At 21.8% G+C, this 23,264-nt stretch overlaps 6 protein-coding genes across 6 annotated transcripts; 5 read left to right on the top strand and 1 right to left on the bottom strand. All coding sequences in view use genetic code 6, as the record gives it.

The window, feature by feature from the left end:
- Positions 1-881: 881 nt before the first annotated feature.
- Positions 882-7,812, top strand: TTHERM_00069570 (transmembrane protein, putative; the record flags this gene model as incomplete). Its single annotated transcript, XM_001007795.2, has 11 exons — positions 882-1,943; positions 2,315-3,065; positions 3,127-3,720; positions 3,794-3,918; positions 3,972-4,164; positions 4,445-4,777; positions 4,843-4,921; positions 4,972-5,724; positions 5,790-6,126; positions 6,213-7,267; positions 7,364-7,812. The coding sequence occupies exons 1-11, from the start codon at positions 928-930 to the stop codon at positions 7,810-7,812; spliced, it is 5,685 nt and encodes a 1,894-aa protein (XP_001007795.2). The 5' UTR covers positions 882-927.
- Positions 7,813-10,721: 2,909 nt separating this feature from the next.
- On the top strand, positions 10,722-12,282 carry TTHERM_000069569 (hypothetical protein; the record flags this gene model as incomplete). The annotated part of the gene is made up of 4 exons (XM_012795557.1): positions 10,722-11,030; positions 11,081-11,734; positions 11,994-12,150; positions 12,227-12,282. The coding sequence occupies 4 exons, from the start codon at positions 10,722-10,724 to the stop codon at positions 12,280-12,282; spliced, it is 1,176 nt and encodes a 391-aa protein (XP_012651011.1).
- A 506-nt stretch (positions 12,283-12,788) lies between these two features.
- Positions 12,789-15,499, top strand: TTHERM_00069580 (hypothetical protein; the record flags this gene model as incomplete). Its single annotated transcript, XM_001007796.2, has 6 exons — positions 12,789-13,866; positions 14,018-14,267; positions 14,687-14,934; positions 15,067-15,108; positions 15,160-15,388; positions 15,478-15,499. The coding sequence occupies 6 exons, from the start codon at positions 12,789-12,791 to the stop codon at positions 15,497-15,499; spliced, it is 1,869 nt and encodes a 622-aa protein (XP_001007796.2).
- An 821-nt stretch (positions 15,500-16,320) lies between these two features.
- Positions 16,321-17,476, bottom strand: TTHERM_00069590 (hypothetical protein; the record flags this gene model as incomplete). Its single annotated transcript, XM_001007797.2, has 4 exons — positions 16,321-16,679; positions 16,745-17,179; positions 17,231-17,315; positions 17,366-17,476. 4 exons carry the CDS (start codon positions 17,474-17,476, stop codon positions 16,321-16,323), a joined length of 990 nt encoding a protein of 329 aa, XP_001007797.2.
- Positions 17,477-18,588: 1,112 nt separating this feature from the next.
- Positions 18,589-19,239, top strand: TTHERM_00069600 (hypothetical protein; the record flags this gene model as incomplete). Its single annotated transcript, XM_001007798.1, has 1 exon — positions 18,589-19,239. One exon carries the CDS (start codon positions 18,589-18,591, stop codon positions 19,237-19,239), a length of 651 nt encoding a protein of 216 aa, XP_001007798.1.
- Positions 19,240-20,892: 1,653 nt separating this feature from the next.
- Positions 20,893-22,704, top strand: TTHERM_00069610 (glutathionylspermidine synthase; the record flags this gene model as incomplete). The annotated part of the gene is made up of 1 exon (XM_001007799.1): positions 20,893-22,704. One exon carries the CDS (start codon positions 20,893-20,895, stop codon positions 22,702-22,704), a length of 1,812 nt encoding a protein of 603 aa, XP_001007799.1.
- Positions 22,705-23,264: the final 560 nt, after the last annotated feature.

The following is a 23,264-nucleotide window of genomic DNA, read 5'->3' as shown; positions in this document are numbered from 1 at the left end:
TTTTCAAAAAAAGTAAAGATTAATGAATCTATTTTTGAGTAATGAATAAAATTTATTCATTAAAGAGCTTTTAAATTAAGAATTTTGAAGAAAAAGAAATTTATTATAAATAATTTGCATAAATTTGAAAAATACAATATTTTCATAACTATTTAATTGCTAAAAAAATACATTTGAATGAAGCATCATTTAAAACAACTTTTTAATTATGTTAAAATGATTTTTATTCTTTTGGAAATAACAGATATATTTTAATATCATTAGAAAGTTTTTATTTTAAAATTTTTTATGTTTTACTAATATTTTTAATATTTTGAGCTTGACTTCCTTCCTAATTTACTGATGTAAATGTTTGTAAATCTTGAAAATTAAATTAATCACCACTCAAAAAAATTAAATAAAGACAATTTTCAAAAAAAATAAACTTTAGAGATTTTTCAAGATAGAGCAAAAAAGTGATTAATGAATTAAAAATTAATTCATTGTTTGCGTTAATCAAAATAAGAGATATAGTAAAATGTTCATAAGACCAAGCTATTTAATAAAAAAGATTTATTCATTCTTTAATTAATTTAAGGCTGCAATAACTATTCAGTGAAATTAATATTTTTTGAATACAGAAAAAAAATAAAAATGATAATAAGTTTGTTTAGAAAAACTATGTAAAATAAAATATAAAAGTGAGAAATGAATTTACTATTTAATAGAGTATCAATCTTAAAAATAATAATTACTAATCAGTTTATGAAAAGTAGTACTGAAATAGTTTGTGAATTTAGTGAATTTATCAATTAAACTAAACACTAACAATTTTAATGCTAATATACGTAATATTTATCAAAAATATATAATATAATCTTTAGTTATTTTATAGATAAAATAATAGATAGATATATAGATAAATAGATAAAAAAGATTTAGGGTGAAATGATATAAAAAATATTTAAGTCAATCTTCAAAAGTTTTTTTAAAACTATGCTAGAAGTGATAGAGGATAGGCCAAATTTTGAAATCCCATAATCAGTTTATATATTTGTGATAGCATTTTACTTTTTTTAATTGAGCGGATACATATTTTGTAATGATTAAGAAAGAGTACTAAATGAGCAGCTATTTAAGATATTCGCACATATAAATGAAATATCTACAGGGACTTATTTGCTTTCAATCAAAGGAATAGATACTCTCACATTAGTTTTTTTTGGGATTATGTAGGTAATTACTTACATGTACTACTTTTATTTATTTGGCTTGACAGCTCTAAAGAAATTCTACAAGCCTTATGTTTTGTAAAATAGAGGCAATATTAAAAAGATTAACTAAATGCTAAATGTATTTTTTACTTTTTATTACTGGATCTTTTAAATTCCATTTGCTGAGATAAATATATCCTTACTATCATGCAACTAAAATAGTTTTCTAGTGGAATTTAGATTGTAAAATTGTGAAAAAAAATCTTTAGCACTCATAATATTTGCATCTATTGGATTAGCGCTATCAATTTTCACTGGTATTATGATAATGTTTTTTTTTAGGAACTATGAATTTTTTGAGACGAATCTTTTAAAGAGAAAATTTAATAAATGGTAAATCCCACAGCTTTTTTCTATGTTCGTATTCCTATATATTTACTATATTTCGCTAGCAAAGGGCAGCATAAATTATATTGCTTCATAAATAGTAGGAGTAATCTTATATGCCGACCTTATAATCAACTATCCTTTTAGAAACTCTATGATTTCCAAGCTCTACATAATTGGATGCAACTACTTTTATGTCTCTGTCACAGTTATTTGTGTTTGGAATTACGATTATACTATTTATGATACAGATCTCTTTTATTTTATGGCTTTCTTGATGATGTTACTATCTTACTTTATTTACAATATTCAAAATTATTAGCTTGAGAATATTCTTCACCTTACTCATGAAAACTTTGAAAAGTAATAAATAAATAATTTTTCTTTTATAATTTTATATTAAAATTTAACTTACTTTACAATTTCCAAATACTAACTAACGCTCAAATACTATCTAGTTTTTTTGAATATCATGAATAATTTTAATTTATTATAACCTTTAAAGCAATCTTTTAATTTCTACCTAATTCTTTATTGTAAGATAACTTTTAATTTTCACTCAAATTTCCAGATAAATAGTATTGGTTATAAATAGATAGATAAATTAAACCAAATTTAGTTGGTGGATAATTAAAATTATCTATATTAATTTGCAAATTAACTATTTATTTTTCTACAAGTTAATATAAAGACTATTGACGTCATATTTACTAAATTAATATCTAATTTAATAGACTTTACATGCACTTAGATTTTTACTTGGAAGAACTTGTAAGATTTGGAATTGATCAATATAAAAATGAATTCAATAGGTTTAAGTTATTTTAGTTGCTTGGGTATCATAAGTAGAAGTGCGTATTTTTGGACTGCTACTGCAAGCAAACGAATTTTAAAGATCAAAAAGACAATCTCAATTATCAAGACTTACTCATTCTTGTGGATGATTTATTTTTACGTTTCTTAAATAATAAAAAGATATCTAGAAATGATTATGAAAGGGAACATCTATATTTAAAATATATTTCTTTCATTACAAATTTTAGAAACAATCCTATCAGAGCATATCATATTTTGAAAAGTTATTTAGCTAAATATAAGAGATCTTCATTTTATTTCACAACTATTAGCAAGGTATTATCAGCAAAAATAGAAAAATAGATTGAAGAAAAATAGGATCTTTTTTATAAAATATCTAAGATTCATGAAGCTTAAGCTAATAGTCAAATCAAAGAAACTGTTAAAGTTAAGGAAGTTGAAAAAACATTAAATTTGAAATAAAATTTATTACCTCTTTTTATAAGTTTTGTGAATAGTAAAATTGATTATTGGTAAAAAGTTAAAAATGGTTTCGAAAATATAGATCAGTTCTCAAAATAGACATTGCTTTTTTCAAAAAGTAGCTTTATAATTAAATAAAAATTTAATGAACTATTTTCAAATGACAATAAAACTATTTCTTTAGATTAGAACGCTATTGTAATCAAGGTATTTTTTTAGAAATAGAAATATTAATATTGATTGATATATATATATTTTTAATTAACAGTTAATTTCAATTTATAAATGTGTTGTAATGAACTAGCTTAGTTAATCCTATAAATATGAATCTTAGTATCTAAATTTAAAGAAAAGCGATTTCTCAAAGCCCTATTTCATTATAAATTAATATAATTTAGCAAACTAAAATGTTTAGCATTTTTTAATCAGCATCTCTAAAGAAAGAGGCAAGATATTGGGTAAAAAAACATAAGAGTAGGCTAACCTTTTTGGGTACTATCTTAAAGATTTCGAATAAATTTAACATATAGAGCAGCTCATCCCCCCTTTTATCTCAGTGTGTCATAATTAGCTTATTGAAAACATGATATAGAGAGGTGCTAGTCTCTATCTTGAAAGGAGCAAATAAACTTTTGCCAAAGATTATTAAGGATTCATATTTCCAATTAACATATATTTAAACCACTTTCATTAGTTTGATGATGATTTCTGTATGTTTGGTGTAGTTTTAAAACTAAAGTCTAACAAGTAATACATAATATTTGACTCATAAGGAAAGATATAAGGGTTTTCAAAAAAAATATTTCATTAAATATTTAAACAAAGAAATAATAAAACAACCAATCAAAGCAAATAGGAATAAGTAAGCTTAATCTTTTATTTTTATAATAATGCTATATAAATTAATTAAATAATTATGTAAAATAATCATTTAGAACTCTGAAATAATTACTCTATCATAGGCAATGCTAAATTTGAATTTATTTATATTGATGCCTAAGTTAGCTAAAAAAGTTGAAAATTTATTTTAATCTAGTCAAAATTTAGATTAAGACACTAAGTAAAATATTATTAATTCAATTCATTCCACTAACAAAAATAAAATAATACAAGCAATTCAGCAGAATACGTTGAAAACATAGTCTTTCCTCGAAAAGCTTAAGAACTTTCTTAAAACCTTGAAAAATTCTTAGTTACTACCAGCGATGGTACCAAGAAAAAATCTCACAAAACGGTAGATAGCAATGTCTAGTCTGCACACTTTGAATTTAAAAGTTTTGAATTGTTTTATCAAAATAACATAAAAGTATATTTTTTTATTAAATTAAAACTTAAAAACCAATTCAACCTTCATAAGAGAAATAAATTGATAAATATTCATTTTTATTTATGTACCATAGTTAGTACATACTCCTTATTGAAAAAATTTTATTTTTAATAATTTTCCCTACTAATTAATTTTATTAAAGAGTACAACAACAGTTAAATTTTTAATAATAATTATTATTAATTTACAATAATTTTTTAAAAATACAAAAAATATATAATTTATTTATTGACTTAATTTATATTTGATAAACTAAAAGTAATATGAAGAAGAGCAAATTTATAGCTCAACGATTATAAAATATAAATTAGAAAAATAGGAGCTAAATTTCTCACAAAACAAATAAATTGTTTCAAATAAATACTTCGTAATCGAGATAAATAATATGAAGGATTCGGAATCTAAGACTCTGGATGATTAAAATTAATATCAAAACTATATAACTACATTTAATTAGATTGAAGCTAGTGAAGAATCATCATATACTAATTCTGAATCATTTAATAAAACAAAATCCCCATAAATCACAAATAATCTGTAAGCTCAAAATTTAGAAAGTGTAATAACAAATCTAAAGATTAACAACATTCCAGTAACATAATATTTTAGTTTAATTTAAAAATTAAAAATATATTTATAAAACCTTAAAAAACTTAGATTGCTCATAATTCTGATATTCTAGATAATCATCCAACTTAAAATAATCTTGTGTAAATCTATTAAAGCCAAAACTAAAGTATATTTTTTTAAATTCAAATACATAGTTAAAATATTTTTTACAAATAGAAAAGCATAGCATTATAATAAGCTAAGAATAACTTAATTAATAGTTAAATAATGATACTTATCTTGATGTTTAATCTTAAAACTAAATAAAAAGCGAAAGTTAAATAAAAATAGAACAGCATTTAGATAAATATACAGATAATAAATAACTCATAATTGAAAAAAATGATTAAAAAATAGAATATGATGAAACTTAAGGATCTTATAAAAGAAATGATATGTGTTCTCACAATTTAATTCCACTTAATTCTCCTACGCTTTGTTATGAAAAAGCCTTACTATCGTCACCATAACAGAATGGCATCTATAGTCCACTCAACGTGAAAGGAGACATTGAAACTTTTGCATCATCATAAAACTAAATAGATATCAATTGCGAAAAATAGAGAAAATCATTTAAATTGAATAGTAAGAGAGTTTCATTTTTCAAAAAGAACTAAGATGATAATTATAGCAAAAGTAATGATAACTAAAAGTCTCTTCAGAATTTAAATAATCAAAAAGTGCAATCCTCAAATTAAATGTAAGAAAATGGATAAAAAAGCAATAAAAAACACAATAGATAATAAGAATTCGTTTTAAGAAGTCTTATAAGCAACAAAAATGCTTTTGATAAAAACGAGTTAGATGCTCAAAGATCATAATCCTACTATTCAGCATCTTCTTCTTTTAGAAGTATCAGTAACATTCTTATACAAAATATATTAAGCAAGACAAACACTATCTTTAGCATATCTATGTCGATATTCTCTGGTAAATTAAAATATTTTTTTATTTTACAATTTTCATAGCTTAATTTTATTTTAAATAATTAAAAGCTATATACATTATTTTTTTTGCTTTAATGTCACTCATCATAGGAATTATAATACTTTTAAATTTACAATCATTTACAGATGATGTAAAGAATGTGTAATAATAGTCTGGCTTTTTCCCGTTAATTGCGAATCAAACTCTAAATTCGTTCAATAGGTTTTAAATAGATAATTTTATTATTTAAGATCCTTAATTATCTCTTTATTCTTCATTAGTTGCGAGTTGTGAATAAGCAAAACAGCTATTTTTATAAGAATTCAATGATAGATTTTAAACTACTACAAATACATATTTGAACAATCAGGATACTTATTACAAAGCAGTAACATATCTAAATAAGTAAATTATATTTTCAAAAGTATTTTTTTTACTTTTGTTTGATAAAATTCAAATGTGATTAATTTATTTAACTTAAATCAATATAGTTAATAAAATTTTTAGACAATTGATTTCATAGACCTGCAATTCAAAGTCTTATAAAGCTCTTAAGTTATATGCGGTTCTGTTAGTAAGCAAAAACATTATCTTTAGAGTGATTTTTACTTTTTGTTATAAAATATGATGTTTATTTACCAGTCTGGAGAAAGCGTAAGGTCTTACTAATTTTTTAAGGTGACTGAAAAAAAATAAAATCTATATAATATATACATATATTTGGGTACATCTTGTTTAATTATTACATTAATACAAATTATTGCATCTTTACTAGGTTTGAAATATTTTAACTAATTTAAAAGCCTGATTTTGTTTCTAATAGGTAGAATAAATATACAAGAAGTTGATATAGAAATTGAAAAGTTAAAAAAAATATAAGATGTTCTTTAAGATATTAATTAAAAATGGATGAATTTTGACTTTGTGGAAAATATGCTATTTACTCAAAACAGAAACGTAGAAGAAATTTCCATCTAATAATAATCATAAAATGATTAAAAAATCTCAAAAAATAAATAAATCCATATTCAAAATGCTCTAAATTTGAGACAGTCATAAAGAAAAATAATATCTTTAGTCAAAAATACAAGTTTTAACTATCTAAAAGGTATGATAATAATCGGGTTTATATGTTTAAGTGGGTGTGTTATGATAATCGGAATAATACTTATGTCAAACTAAATTACTAACGATTTCACATCATATTTAAATCTGTATAAGAATGCTTTTGAGACAGCTGATTAGTTTAGCTTTGTGTTGTTAATGAGTGACTATTTATCAATATCTCCTTTACTAAATTAAAAGGATCCGTATTTCCCTTAGGCAACTTAGTAAATTTATGGAAATCCTGAAATGTATTAGCAGTTTTCATAATATTTAGCTAATAATAAGCTATTTTTCTAGAACATTTTAAATGATATTGATTAGTAAAAGTAAATATCAGAAGCATATAAGTCATAAATTATTAACTTGCTCTAAAAAGACGTATGCAATAGTATCGGGTATAATTATGATAGAATGTGCATATAAAATACTTCTCCAACCAGTAAATTAATTCTTTAAATAATTTTTTTTTAAATTCAAAAATAAAATAAATTTTTAAATAAAAATAATTTTAAAATAATGTATTATTATTAAACAGTTAGATAGATATTAAGATAAGGAACTATTGCTTTATTTACAGATATTTTCTAGTTATTCAGTTCATATGATATTTTGTTTAGATTCAAATAAGGAGATCTGTTTGATGCTACCCAGTAAAATCAAGTTAGTTCTTATGCTAATTCATCTTATCACCTTGAGTATATAACTTATGGATTTAATATAGCAGCCAACTGCCTTTAATTACTATAAAAATATATGAATAAAGGGTTTTAAGATTATATAACATCTTTTATCTAAATTGGTTACATATACTTAGTTTGTCTATGCTTACCATTTATTGTTTTTTGGATTATTTTATCCAGAAAAATTAAAAGTAAAGTGGAGCAATCTATAGTTGATATTAGCTTTTCATTAACTCTGATTCCATATGAGAAACTCTAAGAAGAAAACACTATTATTTTCCTAAAGAAAATTCAAAAATATTGAAGAAATCTTTGATATTATTATTCAAAAAATATACAAAATTCCTTATCTATAAAATAAATAATTTCATAAAATTTTAAAATAGTTATATTAATTTGTTAAAAGAATTAACTTTTTATTTATGTTATTGTATTTTAATGTGTAATAAATTTATAAAACTCTGTAAAAAAGAACACAAAAAATACACAATTTTTTATTGCAATAAATATTAAATAATTTGATCACAAAATAAAAATATTTTATATTAACATTAAAGCAATCTAAAAACTTAAAATATTGTATTATTCTTTTTTTTTTAACAAATATAAAACATATGTATACTTTGCATGACTAATTTTCTTTTTTTATTTTTGTATTATTTGATCTACATATAATAATTTTTTTTCAAAATTTTAAATAATTTTCTAAAAGAATTTGAAAATTATTTGATTATTAAATAATAAATATTTTTTTTTTAAATAAGTAAGCTAATAATATTATAAATTATAAATCTAGTATTCATGAATAATTTAATAAATGAAATAAATTAAAAAATCATAAAACAAATATTTTATCATAAAAATTTAAATAAAATTATTTTTAATTAATCTACTTTATAGCAAATCCATTAATTAAATTCTTAATTTTCCTTATCCACAAAAATTTAATACCTAGGCCTGGAACTACTATAATTATTAACAGTAAAACAATGATCAAATTTTATTGTTATAGATCGCTATTTATTTTTTACATTACTGACTTTTCTTATTTGATAGTTATCATATTCGAACACAATAATAATTTAGTAATTGACTTAATATAATTTGTATGATTGTTGATGATATAATTTTTTTTAATACATTCCAAATAATTTAAAAAATGCCTAAATATTTTGTAAAAAAAAGATGAGTTTTTTAAAGGGTAAGGAATGTAGATAATTTCTTTGTAAAATATATAAAATTTAATTATGTAAACTAAAAGAATAATTAATTAATTCAATTAATATTGTGAAAAATAAAAATAAACAATATTTTATTTGTGTATTTAAATAATTAATGACTAATTTTATTTATCTAAAAGTGTTTGAATTCAGCTATCTTTAACTTTACTGAAAAATTATGAATAAATATTTTTATTTTTGCATTCTAAATCAAATAAAATTTAAAAGAATAAAAAATATTTTATTATTTTAGCAAGTAAAAAAAAAAGAATACATTTAATACAAACACAATTTTGGAATAAGTTAAATAAGAAGTGTTTATAGAAAATTAATAAATTTAAAAATAAACAAATATGTGATTGCTTATAATAAGGAATTGTGTTCTACAATCAAACAATAAATCAATTATTTATGTATTTATTTAAAAGCAGATCAAAGTAGAAGTTTAGCTAAAATAAAGATAAAAAATGAAATTAGAAAGTCCTCAAAGTAAAAAAGATAGCAATAAAATAATAAAATTATATGATCAAGTATTTGAAACAATAATTCTGATTATGGAAGAAAAACCTAACTTTATTATTCCTAATTATTGGTATTATATAGCAATCCTTATAAATACATTTTAGAAAAATGGATATACATTTAACACAAATCAAAGTAAAGAAATTACCCAACAAAACTTATATGTAATTGCCAAAATAAATGAATTTTCGACTGTCTCCTATCTAGTAAGCTTATAAAAAGATGATATCCTGACTCTCTTTACTTTCTACTTATTCAACTTAATACTTTTTAGCATATACTTTTATATATTAATCTTAACTTACTTGAGAAGAAAGAAATTCTATGAAACCAAAATTAAAAAAACGGCTGAAAATATTAATAAGCTTCTTTACATCTTTCTTAGCTTTTACTAGTGGCTGTTGATAGTTCCTTTGCTAGAAATTAATGTTGGTATAATTTGTTGCAACAAAAATTATTTTGTTGTCGAATATTAAAATTGTTCCTAGCCAGTTTTTACAATTATTATAGCATCAGTTGGAATAATATTAACTCTTACTTTAAATTTTTTGATAATTTATTTCACTAGAAGCTACGAGTTTTAGGATTCAAATCAGTTGAGAAGAAAGTTCAGTAATTTGGTTTTTTTAATTTTTGTAATATAATTCTCTGTTATATTCATTGACATATAATATGATTAATACGATGTCTTAAAATATTACATTTTTTAAGTATAGAATATTATTACACTCTATGATATTTTAATTAATTACCCCTTTCGTAATAAAATTCTTTCTGCCTTGTATAATTTATAATTCTCATACTGCTTAACTACTTCATTACTACTCTAAGTATGGTTAAATACCAACTTGATTGAATAAATTGATATATTTTATTGCTGGCTTCCATTAAATTCCTTAGTATTTTACTTCGTGAGGTCAATTTAAAATAAGAAATATGAAACTCTCACAAAAATTTCTTCTTTAAATTTTTAAAGGTAAATTTATTTAAATTCCTTTTTGTTACTTAATTAATTTCTTTATAATTTAACTATGTTAATACATTTATATACTAAATAAGGTATTACAAAAACTTTGATTTTTACCTAGATGAACTGTATTCAAGTGCACTAAATTACACAAAGAATGAAGAGTCGAAGATGTAATTTTGCTAATTGATAGAATATCATAAAAATAATTGCTCTAATTTGAGATGTAGATGTCACTCATACTAATTTGATTAAAATTACTTTAAAAATCACTTAAATTACACTTTGGACTTAATTGAAGATTTATTTATATGGAGTCTAAAGCAGCCTTAAGTAATTCAAGATAGCTAAGTTTTTATGAATATTAGTATAAAATATATCTCCTTTATTTCTAAATCAAGAAATAATTTCATAAAGGCATTTTTTTATTTACAGTAATATTTTTATTAGCTTAAAAATATTAATTACTACAACTAAAAAATCTTTATTGTACTTTCTAAAAATATGTAGTATTTAAATGAAATAGAGATCCTAAAATTTAATTAAAAAAAGCAATATTTATAATAAGAATTATCAGTTTTAGATTTAAAAAATTCTGAAGAATTTAAATAGCATATAATTCCTCTAATTACAAATTATTTGGTGAAGAAAAGAGAGCTTTTTGTTAAATTGTAAGCTGGTTATGAAAATTTTCAATCTTTGTCAAGAGATACAAAAGAGCTTTCTATTAATGGAATGAGTGCTGTTGAATAATTTCAAAAGAAAATGCTAGAATTCTCTTTTGATAAATCCAACCTTTCAATCCCCATGAAAGTAATAAATTTTATTCAATTAACATATTAATTCTTTTTGTAAATATGTAGGTCTGCAGTATATTTTACACATTCATTCAAAATAATCTAAGAAAGGCAACAGATTTAGAATATGAAATTAAGTAAAATCTAAAAAAAGAACTTAGCTAAAAATAAGATAAACTTTCTAACCTGAATTGTGTTAAAGGTAAAAGTTAAATTTTCCAAGTTAGCTTGTCTGGTAACATAGGAAAAATTAACAAAAAGAACTTAAATTCAAGTTAAATTTTCAGATTGTCACTATTTTTTGGTTATAGCGTTTAAGAGTTTAGGAAAGTTGAATATATCACAGATTTGATTCCTTCATATATATAAGAATATCATTCAAAAATTGTTGAATAAGTTATTGAGTAAGGTAGCATAGGAAATCTCTTTAGTGCTAAAAATGTCTTTGCAAGGACAAAAGAACAATATTTATTCCCAATTAAAATAAAGCTATAAAGCTGTCCAAGCATAATAAACAGCTTTGAAATGATAGTTTCTGTCCTAAAGTTGCAATCCTAGCATTAATTTTTAACTTTTAATGAAACTGGTTAAATTCTAGGAATTACTGAAAAGTTATTTAGAAACTTATTTAAAAATCCTATTTAGAAACAAGCTAAAAAGGCTTCTATAACAAATAAAACTGAATCAAACGAGAAAATAAGATAAAAGTTGTTAGAAGCAGTAAAAATAAGTTTTTATTTATTTATTATTTTTACCTATTTTTTTAAAATTTAACAAATTCTCTTTAAAATGATTTTAATTACAAATAAAACTATATAGAAAGATTTTGAAATTTCACACACAATTAATTAATTTGTTAATAAATAAACAAAGAATTTTTAAAAATTTACAGAAAATAAAATAAAAAATATATTTTAATTTAGTTAAAAAGTTTTATTTTAGAGAAATTAAATTAATTATCTTTTATATTTTACATTAGGATGGGAATCAATAGGACTTTGACGTCTTTAAAGTTTACAACGGTTTCAATATATATCTGATATTTTAAAATCTATTGGAGTTAATATAATCTAAAATAGATAAATAAAGCGAATAAAAAACAGATAATAATTTACTTTAAGAAGACTAACTCAATAGTAATTTAAATAATGCAAATAGTCTAAAAGAAGCTTACAAAATACAAAAATATATATGTTAAAATAAATTTTTTAGCATACGCTTACCATCATAGCTATAGGAACTTAGTAAAAAATTTACAAGCTAAGTGAGCCAAAAGGGAAACAGCATTAATTTTGATTAAAAACAATTTTACAGAAATTCAATTTAATTTCTGAAAGAGAATTCAATTGTAAGTAGCATTTAAATATTTTATTAAAATTCATTAAATCTTAATAATTAATTTTAGAGCTTTGAAGAGAAAAGATCACTATAAAACTTTGAAGCAGTAGCAAGTGTTGTTAGCAATAAGATTTGCTATTATTAAAATTCTTAATTAATAGAAAAATCATATTTTATTATGTAAGTTCATGAATATAGAATTTAGAAGAAATAATCAGAAAAAAAGGATATTGATTCCAATTTAGTTTCATATAATATTAATTCTAGCTTTCAGAGCTAGCTACAAATAATTAATTCACTTTAGGCGGCTTAATTAAGTTCATTTGAGGTCTTATCTTCTTAATTGTATTCCCCCAAATTCAAATAACTTACTTCAAAAGAAACTTAAAATTATGATAGTTCCTAAATTTAAACTACGCAATAATCAAATACTTAAATGTCACGTACATCTTCATCATCATCATCTTCATCTTCTTCTTCTTAGTTTTCATAAGCATCTCCTAGTTAATTAAAAACTAGCAAATATGCAAATGAAATTCAAACAGATAATAGTCCTTTAACAGTAAAAAATAAATTTACTCTTAACTAAGAAATAAGCTAATTGAATTCAGCTTGTTAAAATTTTACTAATGCTATTATTGGCTATAATTCAAATGATAAAGAGTAAGCATTAAACAGAGCATAGACAACAAATTAAGATAAAATTGCTATAACTACAGTTTCATTTTAGGAAGAACCAAGAAATCCTTCTAAAACTCTATCTTCAATAGGAACTAATGGTAGAAGATTGAGTAAATTTGGTGAGGCAGCTTACTTTAAGTCTGTAGATGCTTTTTAGAAGTATAACCATTCTCTTTCAAACATAAACTAAGATTTAGAAAAAGATTTATATAATTTCAATCAAATAACACCTCTAAGTAGCTCAAAAAATAATTTGTTAACAGCAGAAAGAAATAGTATAAATATTTAAAATTCAAGTAGTAACATGTTGTTTTCAAGCATATTAACTACTATGCAAGGGCATGGCTAATAGAGTAAAGGGTAATTTTTAGATGTATATGACAAAAATAAGCAAGATGATTCAGAAACAGCGTCTTAAAAGAAGAAAAAGGTAAAGGCAAAAATTAGATCCTCTTTTAGAAGAGCAATTTTAGCAAATAAACAAAAAAACTAAAACAAAGGATTTGATTTTTTTGATTTAAACAAATAATAAGAAGAAGAATAATAGTAGTAGTAAATAGATGAGGATGAATATCAAAAATAAAAGTAAGATTCTCTGTTTATAGATGAAGTTAAATTAAATGAAGAACATGAATAAAACCACTCTCAAAGTTCAGAAAAAAATCGAAATATACAAAAGGGTAAAACCAATGCTAACATTGGCTAAAATTAAAAAGATGAAGAAGATGAACGAAGCAATGATTAAAATATTATTAAACAAGATTACGAGCTAGTACAAAAATACATAAATTACTCATCCAGTAGCATTTATAATTCATCCACTTTAGTTTTACGTAAATATTTTATTTGAAATTATAATTAATTTCGCTATCTTTCTTATTCAATTAGATCTAAAAATTTTTGTGTTTATTGGTCTATGCACTGGTTACTTGTTACAAGTTTTAAATTTTACATCTAGTGTAAAATCTATTGTAGATCAAAAAGATGTTGTCTTAGATACAAATACAATTTATTCTAAATAATTAACTGAGTCGTTATTATAGTATTTCATAGAAGATATTCAAATTTATGATAAGTATACAACTTATTCAAGCTATTTACCTTAGTTTACTAAAAGGTGCCAACAAAATACTGAGGATTACAGAAAACAATACTCTTAATTGATAAATTATTTTTCTCAACTAGAAGGTTCAACTCTCTCTTAGACTATAATAATTCCTACATTTTCTAAAGGGTAATTTTAAATTTTAAAAGAAAGCAAACAAATTATTTTGATAATACAAATATTATTATTTTGAAATAAATTTTCATTTATTTTAATAATTTTTTTAGTTAATAAAATCTAAGCCAACAAACAAATGCAGACTTAATATTGATGGTTTCTTATTATATCTTAAATGAGTGTAAATTACAAGCAGATGTGTATTAAAATGGATAATCATTTTCAGATGGATATTATTTTTTGTTAAAAAATTATAATTAAACAATCAATTTAAGTTAAAAATTATATTCAAACATAACAACATACCTCAGTGATCATATAGCTTCTCTCATAAATTTTTTTATAATAATGTCTATAGTAGCTTCATCTATTTTTACTTTGTTGAATTTAGTTTCTTTAAAGAAATTAAATGATTTCATTTAATTTAAAAGAAGAATTTTGTTGCTCATCTCAAGGATATCACTTGATGAGCTTGATGTTGAAATAATAAAAATAGAAAACTCTATGAAATAACTGATGGATTAAATGGATTCATGGATTTCTTTCGATTTCGTTAAACTAATAACAAATACTAAAAAATCAAGCGAATTGAAATATTAGCACTCAAAATTTTATAACTAAAAAGGTGTCAAAAGAAAAGAAATTCAAGCTTCCTCACTCATTTTTGATTAAAAAATAAGTAGAAAAATCTATGTTATTACCTATATTCTCATAGCATTTACAAGCATTGCTTTCTATTGTGGATTCATTCTAAAGAATTATTTTGAAATTACGCGAATGCAAAGATTGTTTTTCTGTATTAAATCAACAGATCAAGCTCTAAACACTTTTACCCAAATACTAACATAATCAAGTATTTTATATTCATAATAATATTTTAGTCAACATTAAATTTATTATCCAGATTTAGATATTAATTATATTTACACTTAATACAATTAAAATTTAAACAATTTAAGAGATTTTAATAACTGGATAAGCTAATAATAATTTAGTGACGATATACAAGGGAGTAGCTAGTAATAATAGATTTAGTACATAATGAAATCTAATCTATGTAACGAAAATTCTCCTGTTTACTAAAACTGTTCAGACATCTCTTCAAATGTTAGCGCTTTTTATTATTAAGGGCTGTAAGGAATATTTACATAATATTTTGTTTACTTATAAACTTATGATTAATTTTTACAAAATTAACCCACTTCTACAAATAAATATAAAGACTTATTGCAAAGCTTTTATGACTAATAATCATTTGAAGTACTTTATTTAAACGGGTTTATTATGCCTTTAATAGCTTTCAATGAGTTAAAAAATCTTTTTGGCTCATTTTTAATTTCAGAAACTAGCTAAGTATAATAAAGTTGTCTCTTGTATTTTCTTATTGGAGGTACCTGCTTGGTAATAATATTCTATTTTATACTTCTAAAACTGTATAAATACACTAAAAGAGATGTATAAGCTCTGAAATTCTCACTAACTCTAATTCCTTATTATAAATTTTAAGATGAAGCCACAATATATATTTTAAAATAATTGTTTAAAATATGATAATTAACAAAAAAAGAATACAATATCTTTATATAAATATGGCTATTAAAAATATAATCAATTTTAATAGTTACTTGTATTATTTTATGCTATTGTATTAAATTTAATAACAATTTTCCTTTAATCTAACTAACTTTTGTGGATGTTGAGATGTAAAAATTTAATTTGCGAATAACCTATAAATAAAAAAATTTAATAAATTATTATTCATTCATTATTTTATTTTTTTTAAATTAAGTTAACATTTTATTTAAGTTTATTTTTAAAATTGTTTTTGTTTTTAATTTTTTTTAAATGAATGCAGAAATCATTTAAAAATTTAGAAATTTGATAATTTTTTATAAATTTCTTTTATTTAATTCCAAAATATTTTATTTTTTTCTACAAAATTTTTTTTACTTTAAATTAATAAAAATTAATTAAGGTATTCATAAAAAGAAAGAAGTTTAAAAACAAAGTATATTTTGACTTCAAAAATTAAAAATATTTAATAATAAACTAAATATAGATTCTTTCAATTATAGTAAGAATATAGATTAATATCATGAAAATTAAAATTTGATTCACCATTTAAATATTATTAGCTTAATTCATAGATATTTGTCTTAGACTACTCAAAATCTATGATTTAATTTTCGTGATTTTACTCAATTTCATTATAATAGTTATCTTATAGGCTATTTTCAAAATATAAATTAGATTCATGCCCATATTACTATTGCTAGTTTTGTTACATATTGTCTACACTTTCATTTTGATTAATCCACTAAAATTAGCATTAATAAGGTGAAAAATTATTTGATAATTAATTTGATGAATTCATCAACAAGTGCTACTACTCTCTGTATATTTTTATCTATTCAGTACATTTATCTAATTTATTAATAATAAAATTAAAAATTGAAATATTTTTCATTATATAATAAAACAATTTATACCTTTATCCATTTAATGACTTGAGTCTTAGTTTTCAGACAACGAATAAAAATTTAGAATAAATTTTTGAGAGATTTCCTATACATATTCTTGATTTTTAAATATTATTTTAGATGTTTTGTTATCAATAATAAAATCAATTTCTTATTCAATCAGTATTTTTAAAAATTGTCTGAAAAAGTTTTTATTAAGTTAGAAATCAATTGATTATTATTTTATTTCGTTTTATAAATACTCTTTTAATTTTATATATAATATAAAGGTTTTGTGATACTCATCATATTATTTTGTAGTATTTTAAACCTTTTTTCTTTCAATAAGCTCATTTAAAAGTACCACAAATTTTATCTTGCGTTCTGAAAAATCATATAGCTTCAAGAACTTATAAAGTATAAACAATCTATTTTAATTGCTGTTTAGTTATTTTCTTCCTTTTTCTATTTTGAAAAATATATTAGCAGTTAAATTAAAATGAATTAATTTATTACCTTTCAAAGTTGGATCTTTTTTAATTCTGTAAACAGTTGCCCTTGGTGTGTTAAAAGCATCAACTACGTCTTGGACTCTTGTTTTCTAAAATTATATCAAGTAAATCATTATTGAAATATTATTAATTATTATACATTATTTGTTTCGTTGTGAATGAATTATCTTAATTCATCAGAACTCATATTTTTTGATAAATCCCTTAGACGTTTAATAGTCTCTAAGTTTTGTTTTTTATGCTTCCTCATTAATTAATTTTCATTAGTTATTAAATTTATTATATTTTTTAATTGGATAGAGTCAAAACATATATATAAACTTCATTGTTCATATTTAAGTAAATTTGAAAAAAAATAATTAAATATTAATTGTTTTATTTAATAAAATTGAGATAAAGTACATTTATCTCAATAAATAGAAAGATTATTTTATAATTTACCTAATGTGATCATATTTAGGTAAATTTTTTATAATAAATAAATATTTGAAAGATAATTAAATTTTCAACAGTATAATTTATTTAACTTTGCTTCTCAATAACTTAAAGATTAATTATCAAAAATAGATTCTACTTATTGTAAATCAATGAAACATTTAAATGTCAAAAAATCAAAACTAAAAGTCGAATTAAGTACTAAAAATAAAAAAATAATGATCAATAAAGAGCTTATTTATTTGAATATATAAATTCTATTATAACAGTTTGTATAAAATTCTAATTATTCCACATTTTTTCATTTATTCATATAAATGATAGACAAAAAAAAATAAATAAATATGGCTTTTTTGCTTCTAAATTTAAATCCATCATAGATAAATGCTCAAAAGTATGCTTTTCTGCTAATTTTTTAAGCAATTATTCTGAAACAATTCTTATCATTAATGAACTTTATGTATCTATTAAAAAAAATATACTTAAAAATATTTTTATCGTGCGCGTTAATTTTGAGATAAAAGGCTTTTAGTTTTATTGAGTTAATGTTTTAATATTTTTTTTCTAGATTATAGAGTCCTTTTTAAATATTTGGTTTGTTTATTCAGTAAAAATAAATAAAATAAGTTTTGATTAAAAATGATTTATTTAAAAATAGGAATTGATAATTTAGTAAAAGTGTAAATCCTTTCCAAAAGAAAAAAAGAAATCTATAAATAAAGACTAATTAATTTCAGAATTTATTATTATTTTAATTATATTTGGCTTTTCTATTGAATGACGAGTTTGCTTAATAAAAGAATTACAGGAATAACTACAATATTTAATTCTTTTTCACATAAAAAATAATTTATATGCAACCAAAAACCTAATAAACAATTGATAATCAAATATTAAAACCAAAATTGACTAATAAAAAAATATACAATGTAAAAATATCTTTTACTTGCTCTTATTGTTGTTGTTTGCTAATGCTAATAAGCCTAGCAACCCTTACCTCCTGTTTGGCCTAACAGATTTAGTTAAGATTTTGTAGAAACCTGGAATATTACTAACACTATTCATAGAAGTGTAGGTACCTATTTTTATGATTACACTCAAGGAACCACCCGTTTAGCTAGATCAAATGGCTAATATGATCCTTTATGCAAAAGTCTTCATACTGATGCTTAATAATGCGATTAAATTATTGTTAATGGAGAGAGATACATTTATTACCCTGATACCTAAGAGTGCTGCTACTGTTGCGGTTAAAATGATGGTTGTGGTGTATTATCCCCTTAATGGTTTATCGAACCTACTTTCTTAGGAAATGTTTCTTACTATGGAGTTCCTGCTTATAAATGGGTAATTTATGAAGGCCCTAATGAAGCTAACCCTAATTATTACATTGAAACAACTGAAGAAGAACCTACTTAAAGATAATTGCTTTATCTTGCTAGATCAAACTATGAATAAAACTACTTTTTAGATTCCTTAAGAACTGACTTCGGATCTATTGATCTTCCTTAAACTTGTAACCGTAAAAGTTTATGTCCTGGAACATGTGCCAAAGTTAGACCTGCCTAATCTAATTGAAAAATTGATAAAATCTTATTATTAAATTTATAAATATTTTCTAAAATAGTTTATATTTCTTATTCATTTTAAAAGAAATTTTAGATTTATGGATAAAAAAACAATTCTTGGTTTTTGTTTTCAATTTTAAAGTGTTAAAATTCAATATTTTTAATGTTCAAATCTTTAAAAGCCTTTTCTTGAAAAAAATAATTTTTTATGGATTGAAGTTGTATAAAAAAAATGAATTTATCAACAAAAAAAAGAAAAATAATTTTTACAAAGCAAATAATTTATTGAAAAATAAATAAAATTATAAAAATCATCAAAAAAGATATTTTTAATTCAATAATTTAAAACAAGTATCTCATGATTATTATTCAAAAGTATAACATTTTCATTTGTATTGAGTTGTAATGGTGGAATTAATAAATTTGTTTATTTGCAAAAACTTTAATCTTAAATATTGTCTATTTCATATCATTATAATTTACTAACCCACTTTTGATTACAAATTTTAATTATTTAATATCCTATTTAAATAATATGTAATTTTAACTAAGAAATTTTAACTCAAAATTATATTTAATTAAATAGGAACAAATACTAAAGAGTTTATTTACAATTAAAAAACTTAAAATAGATATTTATTATCATATATTTTTTAATTTAATACCTTCTATCTAAAAATTAATAATATTAAACTATTATTTTAGTTTTAGCAAGATTATATTTAAAATCTACTTTTTACTTTGTTTTCTTTCACTTAATTTTATGCTTTGAATACAAAAAACATAAATAATACCTTAATTTCTCAGAATTGATGCAGAGCCAAATTGCTTAGAAAAGTATATTTTGATTAAATTTATCAACTTTATTAAAAATTAATTAAAATGTTATAAAGAAAAGAAGAATCTAATCAAATGCATTATATAGAATATAAATAAAATAATAATCATATAGTTATGTATATTTTGGATATTCTATAATTTTGTTAAATATTTCTTTACATTTCATCAATATTCAATATTTTAAAAATTATTTTTTTATTTTAAACTTTTAATTTCATTAATATCATAATTTTATATTAAATTATTTATTTAAACTTCAATAAAATAAATTCAAAATTAAATACCCAATTATTAAACATGCTTACCTTTTTAATTAATTTTTAATTAAAATCATTGAAAATAATTTAATTAATAATGTTTTAGTTATGAAAATTACCTTACATTAGAAAATAGATTATAATTAAAATGCATAAATAGAAAAATTGTTTTATATTTTAGTTAGTTTACTTACTAATAAAATATTGAAATTTAATATGTATAAAGAAATTTAATATTTCTAAAGATATTCTAATAAATTAATAACTCAAATTGTGGTATTAAAAATATTGAAAAAGCTTCATCAAATTTTGTTTGAGAATGGAAGGTATATTTATTTTAAAGCCTAATTCAAATTAAATTATATTTTTGAATTTTAATAAATAAATAAATATCTTTGTAGTATTTGAGTAAATCAACTTTCCTCTTTTTATTTATTCGTTTTATTTAACTATTAATTCAATAGATTTGCAAAAATTAAATAATATCTTTTAGACTTTCAACCAAAAAATAACTCTCAACTAATTAATTAGTTAGTATCAATAACATAAAATAGGTTATAGAAAATATGAATAAAGCAATTTTAGCTGGTGTAGGATTACTAGCAGCTGATTTTATAACTTCTCATATTAGAAGAAAAATTGTAAACAAATACTAAGATAGAAATGAAGATTTATAGAGGGTAGAATTTGAACCTTTGAGCAATTTATAAGAAAAGTTTGAAAAAATAAAATTTGATTTCTATAATATTGATGGTGTTAAATGGTGTGGATATTTGCTCGGATTTTGCTATGATAACTATTGGATTGATGGAGCTGGATATAGAATATCAGAAAATAAATTCAAATAAATAATTTAAACTACCCATGAACTCCACAATATGTGCCTATAAGCAACTGATGAAGCTATTAAAGATGATGAGATTTTACAAAACGTATTCGATATTCCTCAAGATATGATTCCAATTATAAGAAAGTCATGGTAAGATAGATAACTAGATCTATTAGCTCGCTACGATTTTCTTTTAGGCAAAGAAGGAGAATTATACTTTTTAGAAGTTAATGGAGATACTCCATCCAGTATTATTGAAGCAGGTCCTGCATAAAAAATATGGGCAGAAGAGTTTAAGCTACTCTAATTTAATAATATAGAAAATTAAATAAAATTAGGTTTTCAAAATATTTTATAATAAAACAAGAAAACAAAGCTTTTAATGTTCTAAAATTAAGATCTTGAGGATAAATGTACATTTAGTTATTTGAATTCAATATTGGAGCCATTCTTACAGGCTAAAATTGAGTGTCAAAATATCGAATCAATAGATGAATGCTTAGAAAATGAATTAAAATAAGATAGCTTTAAAAAAAGTATTATCTGGAGATAATATCCTTTTGAGTGGCTTGCATCTGAAACAACCAGAAGTTACTTTACTGATCCTAAGTTTTACAATATTAATTCTCAGACTATGATTGAACCTCCTTGGAAAATAGTTATGTCCAATAAAGCTATAAGTGCTTTACTGTATTAAATGTTTCCCTCCAATCCTCACTTAATTAAGTCTAGCCTAGAGCCTTTGGGTGAGAATGAACTTTAGCTATCTAAATAGAAATATGCAAGAGAAGGAGAATATATCAATTACTCTGATAATTATGAATATTTCAAATATTTTTTAATTGATTCATATATCAAGTATGTGCATAAGCCAATATTTTAAAAGTTTATTTAAAGCGATCTGCATAAAAACAGATATATTACAATAAGTTGCTGGGTAGTTTAAGGAAAACCTTGTAGCGTCATGCTAAGAGAAGATCTTAATCCTATCATAGGAACAGGTAGCTCAGTAGTACCATACTTTATTCAAAGAAAAAATACTGAAGAGGAGCCTATTGAGGTCGAGTTAAAAACAAATAAATAATAATCTGAAATTAGAAAATCTCTTTATGGATTAGAAAGATTTGATTCTAATAATGAAAATATAAAATTAATTGAGAAGGTTACTTTTGAAAATAATTAATTTGGCAATTTTAAACAATAAATCATTTAACAAAATAACTGGTCCGAAGGGCAGAAATAAAAAATTATGAATTACAGTGAATTAGAGCTAACTGAGGAATAAATAGAGGTAAAAGACAATCCTTTATTAATAGGTTTTTCTTAATAATTTTAATCATTCCAACCCGGTTCTACAAATAATTCAATCAATGATCAATAAAATAACACCTCATCAACTACAGGAAGTGGAACCGGTTACTATGGAGGAGGTTCTAGTTCATAATAAAGCAATAAAAGTAGTGGAAATACATAAAGTTAAGCATAGAAATTTAGTAAGCCTTCACCTAAAGCTGGTTCTACAGGAAAGGCTTTTAGTACTCATTCTTGAAAAAATTTATTTTTTGTATTAAAAATAATTAAAATTTTAATAAAAATCATCATTAAATTTCCAAAAAAATTAGCCCGCCGTGGGGCTCGAACCCACGACCACAAGATTAAGAGTCTTGCGCTCTACCGACTGAGCTAGGCGGGCAACACATAAAAGTTTGAAAATTATAGAAAAAAACTCTTTAAAAATATTATTATGGATATATAAAATTTATTCATTTTATTTATTAAAAAGTATGTTAATTTTTCATTTTAAACTTTAAAAATGCAAAAGAATAGAAATTTGGCTAGTATTTAATAGATAGATCAAGATATTATGAAATATAAATAAAATTTAAATAATAAAAAAAATAAAATATATATTTATGAAGAAGAAGAAGAAAACGTTAAAAAATAAAGTAAAAATGCTTAAAAGCAAATTTGATAAATAAATCTTAAGTTTTTATAAAATATAAAAACATTTTGTTTCAAAAATTATTTTCATTACTTTTATCAAAAGAAAAATCAGTAAAATATATTTTAAAGTAATTTAAACAAATGTTTTATTTATTTTTATCAGTT

This window comes from Tetrahymena thermophila (genome assembly GCF_000189635.1).
Source record: "Tetrahymena thermophila SB210 genomic scaffold scf_8254811, whole genome shotgun sequence".
Lineage (NCBI taxonomy): Eukaryota > Ciliophora > Oligohymenophorea > Hymenostomatida > Tetrahymenidae > Tetrahymena > Tetrahymena thermophila.
The sequence above is the reverse complement of the archived record's forward strand: the minus strand, read 5'-3'. Positions and strand labels throughout refer to the sequence as shown.